This window comes from Halichoerus grypus, chromosome 3 (genome assembly GCF_964656455.1).
Source record: "Halichoerus grypus chromosome 3, mHalGry1.hap1.1, whole genome shotgun sequence".
NCBI classification, from domain to species: Eukaryota; Metazoa; Chordata; class Mammalia; order Carnivora; family Phocidae; genus Halichoerus; species Halichoerus grypus.
In genome coordinates, this window is record NC_135714.1 from 39905597 (window position 1) to 39920649 (window position 15053).

A 15053-nucleotide genomic window follows, 5' to 3' on the forward strand; every position below is an offset into this window, starting at 1 on the left:
TGTCTCTAGTAATATTTCTTATCTTAAACTCCAGCTCTCTTATGGTTACTATTTGCATGGTATATCTTCTCATCTCTTAGTTCAACCTCCTTGTGACTTTGTTTTTTTGTTTGTTTTACCCTCTGAGCAGAGAGCCCGACATGGGGCTTGATCCCAGGACTCTGGGATCATGACCTGAGCTGAAGGTAGGCTCTTAACCAGCTGAGCCACCCAGGCGCCCCGACTTGTGACTTTGAATCTCAGGTGTTTCTTTTATAGATAACATATAGTTGGGTCTTTTTTTTTTTTTTTTTTAATCCAGTCTGACCATCTCTTTTGAATAGATTGTTTATAGTCTTGTTCACATTTAATGTAATTATTGCTGTGGTTGGATTCATGTCTGCCATTTTGCTTTTTGTTTTCAATTTGACTCAAGTGTTTTTGTTCTCTGTCCCTCCTTTAACTGTTTTTTTTTTTGTATGATGAGTGATTTCCAGTTGTATCCTGGACATTCTGGGTGTTGTATTGTGAGACTCATAATCATATTTCTTCTTTTTTAGTAGGCAGTCTTGTTTAGATGTAATGCATGGGATAGATGTTCAGCTCCCTGCCAGGCCCTGGCTCACACTATCTCCTTCCAGATGGATGGATGGGGTATAAAATCAGCTCTATACTGGGCTCTGCTGACATGTAGAGGCCTGGGAAAGGGAGATGAGGTGCTCACTTCCCCTTGTGTCCTGCATTGTTGATGCTGGGTGGGGGTAGAGGCTCTATGACTTAATTTTAGCAGAATTAGGGTAATGAAGTTATATGCTTCACGTTTTCTTGGCAAGTAAAAACTTGACAAATCTCAACCTGTTGTAAGTTGCATTAGCCATCTATATACTGGTGGTGTCCATCAGAACTAAGTCCCTCCTAATTAAGCCAAATATTATTTAAAAACTTCAAAAGCACCAGAGTGAGAAAAATGTTTTTAGTAGGCAAAAGTTATTTTGAAGAAGTCTATGTGTTTGTAAGAAACAAAGGAGATAATATGTATAGTTATTCAAGTATTTTTATTAGGGATTTTTCTTTAAAATTCAGGGACTGAAACACCTTGGTCTTGCTAAAAGAGGATCCAGTTACAAGCTGCAACTCAGTTTTTGTGTCCTCTGGCAGGTTTAGAAGTACTTTGAAACCTCAACCAAAGGTTGACCAAAGAATTAATTTTGTGCCAATACCATTTGGGCCACAGCACTCCAGTTTTAGACCTGGGGGTAGTGATGGGGCACTGAAATAAGAGGAGAGAGTGATAGGAGATAGTTGGCATACTCAGGGGTTATTGAATCCGTCTCCCTCTTTTCATCACTCTAGGAATGTACAGGTTGCTACATTAACTTTTATCTGTTAATGGAAGGAAGGGGCAGTCTCTATTGCCAGTTAGGGAAATAAATACAGGAATAGTGGGGGGAAAGGTAGTTTGTACATGTAGGATCAGCAAGACTTGGTAACAGATTATTGGTGAAGGTAGGAAATAAAACAGACGGAGGAATCCAAAATTACTCTTACATTTTTAGCTTTTATAAGTGAAAGAATGGTGCCATTGACAAAAATAGGAAAGCTACCATGCATGTGATATAGGAGAGATGATGATGCTTTAGTGTAATTGATTTTGAATTATTGTTTTATTCAATTAGTTTATAGTAGATTCTATCTTTTTAAAGATTCTAAAAGCACCTTACAATTTTTTATAAAAGCTTTATCAGGACATAATTTACATACTATAAAATTTACCCATACTTGTGTAATTTATGTACAAGAAAACTCATCATGTAATTCAAGAGTTTAGTATATTTACAATCATGACATTGTTACCACAGCCATCAGCACCATGTAATTTTAGAACATTTATATCACCCTAAAAGAAATCTCTTTCCCATTCCTACCTCCAGTCCTAGGCAGTGACTAATCTACTTTCTGCTCTGTGTCCTTTTCTAGACATTTCATATAAATGGAATCATATAATATGTGTGTTTTTGGTGGCTGGCTTCTTTGAGCATGTTTTTGAGGCTCACTCATGCTCCTTGCACTTTTTACAATTAGTATATTCCTCTACTATTAGCTATGAAACTTAGTATACATGAATCATATGGGTAAATTGTGTGAAACCAGTCAGTGTAGGGAAAAGTTATATGTTGAAAGAAAGCTATCAGAAAGTGATTTTATTGATACTTACTCATCTATAGAGGTTTTGTTTGCTAAGTATTTGCTAACCTAGAATATCTGTATATGATAATCACAATTAAAATGGGAATGCTGAGATAGAGATTTATTATGAAGCATTTGTAATATTTAAGTTGGAAAGAGAATGAACCCCCTTGGTTTCTTTTCTTTTTGAACTGTTAATAAGTTATTTACTAAATTGAGATTTTATTTCATTTTTGTCCAAATGAACATGGATTTTGACTAGAGAAATGATTGTTTAGCCTATTAGTCTTGATTATCTTGATCAGAGCTAAATAGTTGATGTGAGTGACACACTTAAGTTATAAGTAGGGGAGATGAGAAAAGAGATGGAAAATGTATATATTGTCACTACAAAGTAGTTCGTCAATTCTGGTACAATAGAGATATATTTAAATATTTATGCCAGAACACACTTCATTTTATTGCCCTAACTTGATTAATGTAAAATGTGAAATTACTAACTCCTGGCCTTATTGAGACATTTAACTATGTGGATAAATCAAAGTATACTTTTGTTTACTTCATTAATTCCACTTAAAGTGTCTTAATTTGGGAATCACTCTGGTTAGAATTCAGTTAACTTCACATTTTTCATATGGCATCATATTTGAAATAAATCAGTATCAATTGACATAATCTAGACCAATCTGAGGAAAAAACTATGAAGTAGAAAATTTAAGTGTTTCCCTCCCTTGTCTTCTGCTCACCTTTTCTTTTGTATCCTTTCCACAGGAGCTTATAAAATACTGTCCTACTCTTTGCCAAGACTGAAGTAAATTTCATAAATGGATTCGTACTAAGTTATTAAGGATTTAAAGTATTGCTTTTTTCTGATGTATCATAGCTTGAAAAGAGGGCTACAGAGTGTACTGCTTAACTAAAAGGAATTAATTACTAATGGTAAAGTTTTGGGTGGTTTGTGGTAAGGGAACTGGGAGGTAGAAAACAAGGTATTTATCTCCTCATTCTGTCTCCTGACAATACTTAATGATATGGTTATATTAGGGAGTTGGTCAAGTACTGGTGAAAACAGAAGAAACTACTGTAAAGACAGATGTTTGCTCATAGTTTTTGTAATGAGACTAAAAGAGAAAAATAAGACATTTTAGGATTGGACAGTTGGCTTCATTTGGGTTTATTTAAAATTTGAAATTTCGGTTAATTTTGCTCGTTTTAGTGTCATTTTCTTTTTACGCACAAAGTAAAATGTGGATGATTTTAAAGATAATCTATGATACCTACAGCGCCCCCCTCCCAGTTTAAATCTGTCCAAAAGGATCTCTATCTTATGACCTTGTGCTTAATAATGGATGTTACCCTTTTTGTTTTCTTCTAGGCTGTATTCATCACCAAAGAAAAAACTTACACCAATGCAGAAATCAGTTAGTCCATTAGTTTGGTGCAGGCAAGTTTTGGATTACCCAAGTCCTGATGTTGAATGTGCTAAAAAGTCTCTTATCCACAAACTTGATCAAACTATGTCAGGTATGTCTATAATTTTACTTGTAAATGCGTCTCTTTTTTAATCAAAAACCAGATAAATGTTGAGTGGGTATGTTTTTAGGAAGGCAATTCTTTGCTTGGTAGTGTTTTTTGAATCTCATTGTGCATGCCATCATGAGTTTTTGCTATATGCACATAACCCTGTGCTATTACTTAATAGCTTTTTTTCCCCCAATCTTTTCATTTTTATTTCACTTCATCCTGAAGAATAATATCCATGGGGGCACCTGGGTGGGTCAGTTGGTTAAGCGTTTGCCTTCGGCTCAGGTCATGGTCCTGGGGTCCTGGGATGGAGCCCCACATTAGGTTCCTTACTCAGCTGGGAGTCTGCTTCTCCCTCTGACCCTCCCTCCTGCTCATGCATGTGCGCTCTCCCCCTCTCCCTCCTTCTCTCTCTCAAATGAATAAGTAAAATCTTAAAAATATAATATCCATGAAATAATGGGTTTTTGCAGCAGGGTTTTTTTCCCAATGCAAGTTAAAACAAATAACTTTTAAAAAATAGGTTTGGTATCATCTAAAATCATCTCACTACCCTCGGGAAATTCTGATGTGGTAGAAAGGTACAGCCGGAGAACCTAAGAGACCTCATTCTCACTCTAGCACTTAGTTACTGAGTGACTCTCGGCATTATTTAACTTCTGTGAGCTCAGTTTTCTCATAAGAATGATGAACCTTGTACATTTATTTTAAGGACTAGATGATAGTGTTTTTGCAAGAGCCTAGCATGTTTCTCTGGCTCATAGTAGGTACTTAATAAATGTATTCATTTTCTTTCCCTTGTTTTTTGTTTCTAACTTGGCATTTTAGTTCAGATTGCTTTTATGCTCTTTTGTTTTTTTTTTTTTTTTTTTTTTAAAGATTTTATTTATTTGTGAGAGAGAGAATGAGAGACAGAGAGCATGAGAGGGAGGAGGGTCAGAGGGAGAAGCAGACTCCCCGCTGAGCAGGGAGCCTGATGTGGGACTCGATCCCGGGACTCCAGGATCATGACCTGAGCCGAAGGCAGTCGCTTAACCAACTGAGCCACCCAGGCGCCCCTATGCTCTTTTGTTTAATAGCACTCACAAAGCTGACAAAATGTGTCTGTCACTATTTATGGCATTTAATATAGCATGCCAGTGTGGGTAGAAATGTAGGAAAAATATTATTTACTCTTTCTTGGAATTTCTCTCCATCTCTTAAGAATGTTACTGTTTTTTGGAATACTTACGTAGTGAGGAATTGATGTGTGGTTACTAATCCTAAATAGGTTTTCTGTTTTGCCTTGTATTTACTTGACAGCCATGTACTTAAAATCGCTTATTTTGCTTAATTATTAAAACTGTGCTACTATTAGAGTGTAAGCTGAAAATGTTCCGGGGAGGCAAAGGGGAGACTAAACAGTTAAACTGGCATACGATGAAGCATAGTTTGATAGGCTAGAAGTAGTGGTTATTACATGAAAATAACATATAAGATGTGATTACAGAGCTTCTGAATCTGTTTTGACACCAAATTGTTAACTTTTTCCTTGTGTGGAGGATCCTTTTTGAAAAAGCAATCGCTTTTATGTAATTTTAAAAAATGTTTTTTCTCCCATCTAAGTACTAACCAGGCCTGACCATGCTTAGCTTCCAAGACCAGACAAGATCAGTATGTTCAGGTGGTATGGCCATAGACTAAAAATGTTTTTTCTGAATATTAAGTGTTTATAGAATTATATCCTGGAGCTTGACTTAAATTATACTTATAAGAGATGATTAGAAATATGTAGACAAGGTAGTAGACAATTTGAAATAACTGGAAAATTTCTAACTTATTCCAGTTAGGTGATATTAAAGATTTATTTGAGAGAAGAGCATATGCGTGTGCGCGTATGCACACATGTGTGAGCGGAGTGAGGAGAGAGAATCTCAAGCAGACTCCCCACTGAGCGTGGAGCCCAGTGCAGGGCTTGATCTCATGACCCTGAGATCATGACCTGAGCCAAAATCAAGAGTCAGATGTTGAACTGACTGAGCCACCAGGGTGCCCCTAGATGATATTATTTAGATGTTTATTAAAAACATCTTTAGGAACAATTTTCTAGTATTCTATCTCATCTTAGAAATACTGTAAGTATATTTTACAGTTAGGAGTTTTCATCATTCAGTACTATATGTTCATAACCTATTATGTGCTATGTATTGTTCTCAGCTCTGAGGATATTGCAATGAATAAAATAGACCAGAGCTTATATTCTAATGGGTGTGGCAGACAATAGATAAATAAACATTAAAAAAAGGGTTGGCAAGCTTTTTCTATAAATAGCCAGATAGTAAACATCTTAGGCTTTGTGGACTATGAATGGGCATGGCTGTGTTACAGTAAAGCTTTATTTACAAAAAGAAGTGATGGGCTGGATTTGGCTCACAGGCTATAATTTACTAAACCCTCATTTAAAACATCCTAAGACATAGGAAGTATTAACAATTGGTAATTAGTAAGTTGCACTTAGAAGGAGAAAACCAAAATAGCACCTCAAAAATAGCAATTTGAGGGAGTAGCTTTTTGCTTTATTATATAACAAGGTATTAAAGATAGTGGGAGTGTGTAAGAGAAACTGTTACTCTTGAACTACTAGATGTAATCAAGTACTGGATTTAATGCTGTGCATCCATCAGCACTGTCCATCTCCAGAACTTTTTCATCATCCCATACTAAAATTCTGTATCCATTAAATTTCCCATTTCCCCATCCCCCATCTCCCCACCTTTTAAGTTTAGGGTGACCCAGGTCTCTTTTGTCTGGATTCCCTCTGTTTTGATTATTTTATCCATTCATATGGTGGCCAGATCCTCTATTCAAATTAATCTTATTCATCATGTATATATTCAGTTAATATTTACTGAGAGCCTGGTATGTATCAGACTTTGGGGAAAGGGTAGAGGATACATGATGAGGAAACACTAACACTGTACCTGAACTCATGGAGTTGGTCATTTACTAGGGGAAATGTACTAATACAAAATAATTTTTATAACTGGTGATATGTAATGAAAGAATGGTACCTAGTGCTTTGAGCTTTGAGAAATAGGAATTTTACCTCAGGAAGCAATGTTTGACCTGAGTCCTAAAGATTCAGAAAAATGTGAGTGATTTAAGGGGGAAGGTGGAAGAGGGAGTAACGTATTCCAAGTAGAGAAGATAGCATGTGCAAAGGCTCTGTGGGAGGCCTGTGGGAGCATGTGGGTGGAGTATGGCCCACACTTGAGGACCTGGAACAAGCCAGGGTGGTGGCTGGAGAAGACTAAGGAAGGGAGAGATGTGAGGTATGGCCAGAAAGATATGTAGGAGACAGACTTTGCAAGGCCTTATAGATTATGTTAAAGGTTTTGGACTTCATTCTAAAAGCAATAGAAAGATATTGGAGGGTTTTAGTCAAGGGTGTGGTGTGTATGGGCAGGAAGACGTGATCAGATTTGCATTTTGGTTAAGGTCTTGCTTAGCTGTAGTATGGAAAGTAGATTGGAAAGGGCCAAAAGTGAATGAATGTAGTATGCTTTTGAGGGGGGTTGATAATGACAGCTGAGCAGTGTGTGTTGATGGTAGTGGAGATGAAAAGATGTGGAAGGAAAAATGAACGAACCAGATTTGAGGGAGAAGTATCAACAATGATCTAGGTTTCCAGCTTGTGTGACAGGATGAATGTTATTAATCATTCTGAGATAATAAACCCAGGAAGAGAATTCAGTGTTAGTGGGAAAATCATGAGTTTGAATTTAGAAATGTTGACTCTGAGGTACACATGCCATACCTATAGGGGAGACATTAAATAGGCAGCACACATGGGACTGAAGTCCAGGAAAACTTAGGACTGGAGATACAAATAATGGGGAGTTTTTGGAATACAGATAATAACTGATGTCATGGGTATGAATGAGATTTTTTAGGAGAAGGAATATGATATAGAGTGAGAAGATAAAAGGGCTGAGGACTTGAAATGCTAGGGATTAAATAACCAAGTACAAGAGAATAAGCTTAAAAGGAGATCAAAGAGTAAAGGGGAAGAAATTAGCACCCCAATTTCTGCTCAGGTTGGTATTTCTGAGATCCTGCCACATACTACATACTAAATATGTTTAAAGTGTGGCATCTTGTCTCATGGTGAATATGGACAAAACCACATTGTCCAACTTAAACTACACCATCCAACTAAACAGAAAACACATGTTCCTTCTCTCTAAAGCACTACTCTGCCCAGTAGGTAAACCAGAAACTTTAGAGTCATCTTATTTTGTTTCCTTTAGTAATCCTTCTAGTTTTTAATACTGATTCTTTTTTTTTCCTTTTTTATATTTGTCTCCTCTACTGCGTAGTTCAGTCTAATTATTCAACATAAAAATGTCCATCAGTTTTCTTCTTCTTTTTTTTTTTTTAAAGATTTTATTTATTTGACAGAGACACAGCGAGAGAGGGAACACCAGCAAGGGGAGTGGGAGAGGGAGAAGCAGGCTTCCCGCAGAGCAGGGAGCCAATGCGGGGCTCGATCCCAGGACCCTGGGATCATAACCTGAGCCGAAGGCAGACACTTAACGACTGAGCCACCCAGGCGCCCCCATCAGTTTTCTTCTTAAACTGTTTGGATCATATTACTCTTGCTCAAAATTCACGGATATGAATAAAGTTCATTCTCCTGAGCATAGTTTCCAGGACTTCCATGACCTAGCCAGCCATGTTTTCCTGTTTTGTCCCTCAGCTATGTGTTTTACTTTTCTATATTACTCACTCTTTCTTCCTGAGTATACTATGTATTTTCAAGGCACTGCTTTTGTTCCTATCACAAACACGGATGAAAGCACACACTTTGCTCATTTTCAGTGGTCTGTCAAACTGCTGCTCATCCTCTCAAGACTGCTCCAGTGCTTCATTCCAAAAAGCCTTACCCAGTTTCTCTCAATTGTAAGGAATTACTCTTAGCTCAGAAGTTCCACAGCTCTTTGCACCTTTATGATAGTACTCATTTAGTTTTGCCCTGAAGTCATTGTTTTTTTCCTGCCTGCACTACTTGGTTGTAAGCTTCTTGAAAAATAGTGCCATGTCACATTTGTCTATACGTTCTACATATTGCTTTGCCAATGGTCTGAAATATTGAATAAGCTATGGATTTTAGAATAGAATAAAGAAATACTATTTTAAGTATTAATTTTTCATGTATATAATTGCACTCAATATCTTAGTTCTACTTTTGTACTGTTTCTATAATTTTATACGCATAGCATAAATTTTTCTTTCCTCTTTTGGCAGAAGTATTCCCCTTGGGTCAGAAAACTGGGGTTCGGGGGGGAGGCTTTTTTCTTTTTAAAAAGAGAATTCTCACACGTTTGACCTTAATCTGGCCTAAGTAGTCAATATTGCTTTATTTTTTTCAAAAATCCAAACTTTGGAAAGACTGTTTTTATTTTTATCTATTTTTTAAATTTTTTTAAAGATTTTTATTTGTCAGAGAGAGACAGAGGGAGGGAGCACAAGCAGGGAGAGCAGGAGAGGGAGAAGCAGGCTCCCCACTGATCAAGGAGTCCAACGTGGGACTCTATCCCAGGACTCTGGGATCATGACCTGAGCCAAAGGCAGACGCTTAACTGATTGAGCCACCCAGGCGCTCCTGGAAAGACTGTTTTTAGATCTCATTTTATAGGGGTTTTTTTTTTTCCTTTTTCTTTGCAATACATGTTTGTTATAGAAAAATGAGAAAACACAAATATACCTTTTCATTCATTTTATTTTTTAAGGCTATTCAGGGTTGATACAGTTGGAACAAACTTTCCAACAAGATAGAAGTAAATTAATTTAATGGTTAATAATTTGTTGAGAAGATACTCTTCTTGTGATATTATTTATGTTGTTTGGTGTGGCTACTGTTTTATTTGCATAGCACAATTGAAGATAATGGAAATATATTGTTGGAGTTCTTAATATGTATTATATGTATTTTCTCCTGCTACTGTAAGAATATTTCTGTATTTAAATTGAGATAATGACTTAATGAATTTCCCAATAAGAAAAACTTTTACGTAAAATGTGAACTTTTCTCGGTTATTAAATTTGATTTCTCCCCTTCTCATTAACACAGCTCTCAAGAGGCAGAATTTATATAATAATCCTTTCAACTCCATGAGTTACGCAAGTCCTTACAGTCCTAATGCAAGTAGCCCATACAGCAGTGGTTTCAATTCTCCATCCTCAACCCCAGTGCGACCTCCTATAGTCAAACAGCTAATACTTCCTGGAAATTCAGGTAAGGAGAAAATGAAATGGAATAATTAAGGAATTTACTGCCCTACCTCAAAAAAATATGTAATCATCAGTTGTTCAAGTTCTTTTATTTATGAAACTTTTAAGTGGTTAGAGAAAATATCAGTGAGGAGCACCAGGTGCCATTCTAGGCACCAGGGATACAGATAAACCAGGTTACCTCCATAAAGTTTTCTTAAGCATGTACTTAAAAGTTTGTATATATTGCTTGATTAGATTAACAAGCTTTTGATTCTTTTAACCAATAGATGCTTGCTGAATAGCTTGATTGGGTTGTACAAGCTAAAAATAAGAGTTCTTTTTTTAAAATAGCATTTTCCTTTTATTTATTTTTTTTAAGGATTTTATTTATTTGTCAGAGAGAGCACACGAGCAGGGGGAAGGGGTAGAGGCAGGGGGAGAAGCAGGCTCCCCACTGAGCAAGGAGCCTGATGCGGGCCTCTGTCCCAAGACCCTGGAATCATGACCTGAACTGAAGACAGCCACTTAACCAACTGAGCCACCTAGGCATCCCTAAAAATAAGAGCTCTTATTTTCACTTATTTTGTTAAACAATTTAAGCTTCATTTAATAAGCTTTGATATTGCACTTAACTAATAATATAAGGCCATATGTGAATGTGCCGACAGAGCGGAGCCCTAAATAATAGGGGAGGGATAGACTGCTGTAACTCAGAGAAAGAATGTTTGCTGTGGTTCTGACTAAGATGTTACTCTGTAACTTACTGTTCTTCAGAATTCACTCACTGGTTAACTCTTACTGCTGCTATCTTTATGGCTAATTATTATACCTTCCTTAAAAATTAAGGTTATTGTTAACCACCTCAAATTTTTGACCTGTGTATTCCCTAGTCTAATGATTTTTTTGACCCTGCTGTTTGCTTTGTACATAAGTTGTTACTCGCTATTTATTTCACCCATGACTGTATACCAAAAAATATTTGTTTAATATAAAGAATTTTATTTGGGCACTATTTGAGCCTGACCTTGTATTACTTTTCCTATCATATGTACTGTGTTCTTCTTGATAATATAAACATTAACTATTTTGCTTTTCTTATATTCCTTTCATGTTGGAGCTAACTTTTCTCTTTCTTTTCAAGTTTTTATTTAAATTCTAGTTAGTTAACATATATGGTAAAGTTGGTTTCAGGTGTAGAATTTAGGGATTCATCAGTTACATATAACACTCAGTGAAAGTTGACTTTTATGGTAAAGAATTCTGGGAAACAAGCATTTCAGATAAATCTGTATTAGAAACATTAGTGACAGTGTTGGGATTTTATGCTTCACCAGAAGTTTATGATCTGATGAAAGCATTTCCTTAGAAATAAGTTAGACTCTTGGTTATGTATATCCTTTATTCCTCTGGCCTGTCTTCTATCCCCCTTTTTGTTTTGAGTGATTAAATGCTTTCTTTTAATCTAGTTATTTTCTTTACTCCATCTTTGTGCTTCACTGCTAAACTTCAGAGGACTCTCTGGATCCCCATTACTAGTTTGACAAAGGAATTTTGTAAACATGGCATAATGTAGGAAAAATGAGCCTATGTTCTTTTTTTGGTTTGTTCCTAAATCTCTAAAGAATCTTGATTTTCCTCAAATTATAGTTTTCTTGTTTAGGAAAAGTAGATGCTTTTATTCAGGGAAAAAGATAATGGTGTTTGCTAATGACTGAATTTGAGAGGAGAAAACCCATCATAAATTCATCTATTTATGAGCAGTTTAACTGGCTATCTTATAAAAGCTGGAATCTTCTAACATGTATTGGACACCACCTACTTGCCAAGCACTGTGGTAAAAGTTTAATTGTTTCATAAGAGGATAGATAATTTATAGTTAAAATGAAAATGTTTTGTTTTTATGTCATAACATATGAAGGAGTCCCTAGAGTCTTCTTTATTCTTTTTTTTTTTCTAAGATTTTTTTAAGTAATCTCTTCACCCAACATGGGGCTCAAATTTACAGCTCTGAGATCAAGAGTCACACATTTCACCGCTCAGCCAGCCAGGTACCCCATTCCTCTTTATTCTTAATAAGATCAATTTTTAATTTCAATATTTGGGAATTTTTTAAACAGAGAAGGCAGAATAATGGTGAACTGAAGCAAAGATTTAGTATCAATTAGAACAGATGTTTATTCAGTTTTTGTTTCACCAAAGTTCAAATCTTTTTTTTTTTTTTTTAAGGTAATTTGAAAAGTTCATCAGACAGAAATCCTCCACTCAGCCCTCAGTCCTCTATAGACAGTGAGTTAAGTGCTTCAGAATTAGATGAAGATTCAATTGGATCCAATTATAAGCTAAATGATGTAACTGATGTACAGATTCTAGCTCGGATGCAGGAAGAAAGTAAGTATTTTAATTGTTAAAGTTGAGGTCTAGTTGAGGTATAATTTTGTTGGGGTTATTAAATAGGTGTTAAGATGTTGTGGAATAGTAATAGAAATGTTAAAATTTCAGAGGCTTATTCAACATATAGACTTGCTTGTTCATTAACTTATTTTCAGAGTTCATTTTACATAGAAAAGCTTGTTGTGTGAGGAGCAAAGAAAGGCAGGTAATACTCTACTTCAATGACTGGTAACCATACCCTGCATGTTACTTTGCACAGGAACTCTCTAGAGTAGTTACTACTCTATTACTTTGTGTTTTCTTATTCTAGACCAGTGTTTCTCAACCTTTTTCCATTATTAGCCCCCCCAAAGAACCTTTTCAGACATTTTTTTTCCTTTTTTGCCTACCATCTCCCACCATGACATTTTAATATCACAGATATACCCTGCATCTCTTTATGTACAATGAAGACCACAAATTATTATGATATCTAAGATTTTTTCAAACCCCAAGAACCAGTTATCGCCCCTTCGGGGCATATATCACCACTCTCAGAATATATGGTATAGACTACAAAAAAAAGACCTTTATGAGAAAATTGGAATTAGGACATTAAATGAGGTAAAGCATATGATATTGCTTTGGTTCAGAGTGGTCCTTGCAACTTTTTAGGTCACAGATACCTTTGAGAATCTAATAAAAATTATATCCCTTGCCATCCCCGAAACGCACATATGCACAAAATTTTTCATACTATTTTAAGGGTTCATAGATGCCCTGGCTCTCATTATAAGATGGTGGTGAGAGTATTATTATTGCCTATACATTTCTTTCCTTTTTTTTTTTTAAAGTTGTCAGAGAGAGAGAGAGAGCACAAGCCGGGGAGCAGCAGGCAGAGCAGGCAGAGGGAGAAGCAGGCTCCCGGCCGAGATGCGGGGCTCGATCCCAGGACCCTGGGATCACGACCCGAGCCAAAGGCGAACGCTTGACTGACTGAGCCACCCAGGCATCCATATACATTTCTTTTTAACGCAAATGACAATTCATTCTTATTTATATAGTTGCACTTTTCACATTTGTGTATAAAATATTTGAAAAAATATTTCAGCACACAAAATGTGAGTATATAAAGATGAGGAATGAAAAGAGTAAGTGAAAATAATCAGGCTAAAAAAATCACAGTGTCATTCTCAGGAGGTCATAAAAAGATTCTCAACCTGAAGAAACAGGAAAACTTGAACATGTGAAGTACCCTCACCTAATTATAATGATAATAGTACATATTTTTAAAAGGCTTTTAGAAAGGACGGAATTGTTTTATATATTTAGTAAAGTATTATGGTTTGCCTATACATTTTATCATAAGATACCACAAGCTTAACTGTGAAGTAAGCAGTCTCTCTAAAGTGACCCCCTTAACCTTTACAATGAAAAGATTCTTGAAGCGCACGTTTCAGAGTGTTGAAGTTGGCTGAGGGTAATGGAGCATTGCTATAATTTAGTTGAAATACTTTCTGCTTTAGGCCCTTTTATATAAATATGGAGTTTTATTAAGCTATAACATTTATTAAGAAACTGCAGAATGTTATTCTGCTGATTCATTTCCCGTTTTTACACAACTTCTCATAGAAAAATAGAAAGATTTGGTGCTTGCTTTGTCTTAAGCCCTAGAAACTAATAATATGGTACCCTTTTCTTCTGTAATTATGTATAACTCCTCATTGAGACTGTGGTATTGTCAGCTAGTGAGGGACTAGTTTTTGTCAGGGATGTGAAAGAATAAAGAATGCTTCCTCACTATAACTTAGAGTTAATTCTCTCATTTCTTCGTTGAACTCTGACTTTTTAGACCCCAGGATTTTGTTAGAAACTCAACCAGCTATTTGCTGTCACTTTCATACTGTGTTTTGGTAACAAGTAAAAGAAATTTTAGCCTTACTTTATTTTTTTAAAAGATTTTATTTTTGTTTATTAGAGAGAGAGACCGAGAGACACCACAAGCAGGGGGAGGGGCCGAGGGAGAGAGAGAAGCAGGCTCCCCACTGAGTGGGGAGCCCGATGGAGGGCTCAATCCCAGGACCCTGGGATCATGACCTGAGCCGAAGGCAGACGCTTAGCCAACTGAGCCACCCAGGCTCCCCTTAGCCTTACTTTAATCATTCTTTTTAAGCCAACCACATGCACAAATATTTCTTTTTCTAGTGAATAAAAAAAAAAAAAAATGCTAAAAGTATGTCTGATACCTCCTTCAAAATGCCTGTTTTTTTTTTAAGTGAATGATATTTGTTCTAAAGTATCGTTTCTTCAGTTTTTTTGGGGTTTTTTTGTTTTTTAACAGAAATGTAGAATTATAGATTTTGGCTGTTGCCTGGTTAAGCCCCTTATTTTTAATATGAAAAACAGACAATCCTATAGAGATTGTTGCTTCCTTAGGATCCCCCTAGTACTGGAGGGCCTGCTTTGGGATCGGTGTTTTTCTTTGTAAAACAGTCCGCTGTCTTTTGTTAGGTGACTTTAATGCCGTGTTTGCTGGAAGGAGACACTATGTAACTTGTCAGTTACTAGTGAAACTTGTAACTTGACTGAAGGACCAGATAGGCCCAAGGAATCTGTAGTTTTATAGATACCCTAGTGTGATTATCACCCACTACTTTGGGTACCATATCGATAGCACTCTCTGTGTATGAGTACCCATCTTAAAAGTTTGAATACTACTCCATAATAGTAGAGCCTTT

At 36.2% G+C, this 15053-nt stretch overlaps 1 protein-coding gene across 5 annotated transcripts in view; it reads left to right on the forward strand.

Moving 5' to 3' along the window:
• The window catches only part of SLAIN2 (SLAIN motif family member 2), an 80557-nt gene that overhangs the window by 31907 nt on the left and 33597 nt on the right, over positions 1–15053 (forward strand). For 4 of the 5 annotated variants that reach the window (XM_036093047.2, XM_036093048.2, XM_078068583.1 and 1 more), the window contains exons 2-4: positions 3542–3690; positions 9803–9967; positions 12172–12333. In XM_036093047.2, coding sequence (XP_035948940.2) covers positions 3542–3690; positions 9803–9967; positions 12172–12333 — 476 coding nt within the window. The remainder of the gene's footprint in view (positions 1–3541; positions 3691–9802; positions 9968–12171; positions 12334–15053) is intronic. The other variant, XM_036093050.2, reaches the window with a different exon arrangement.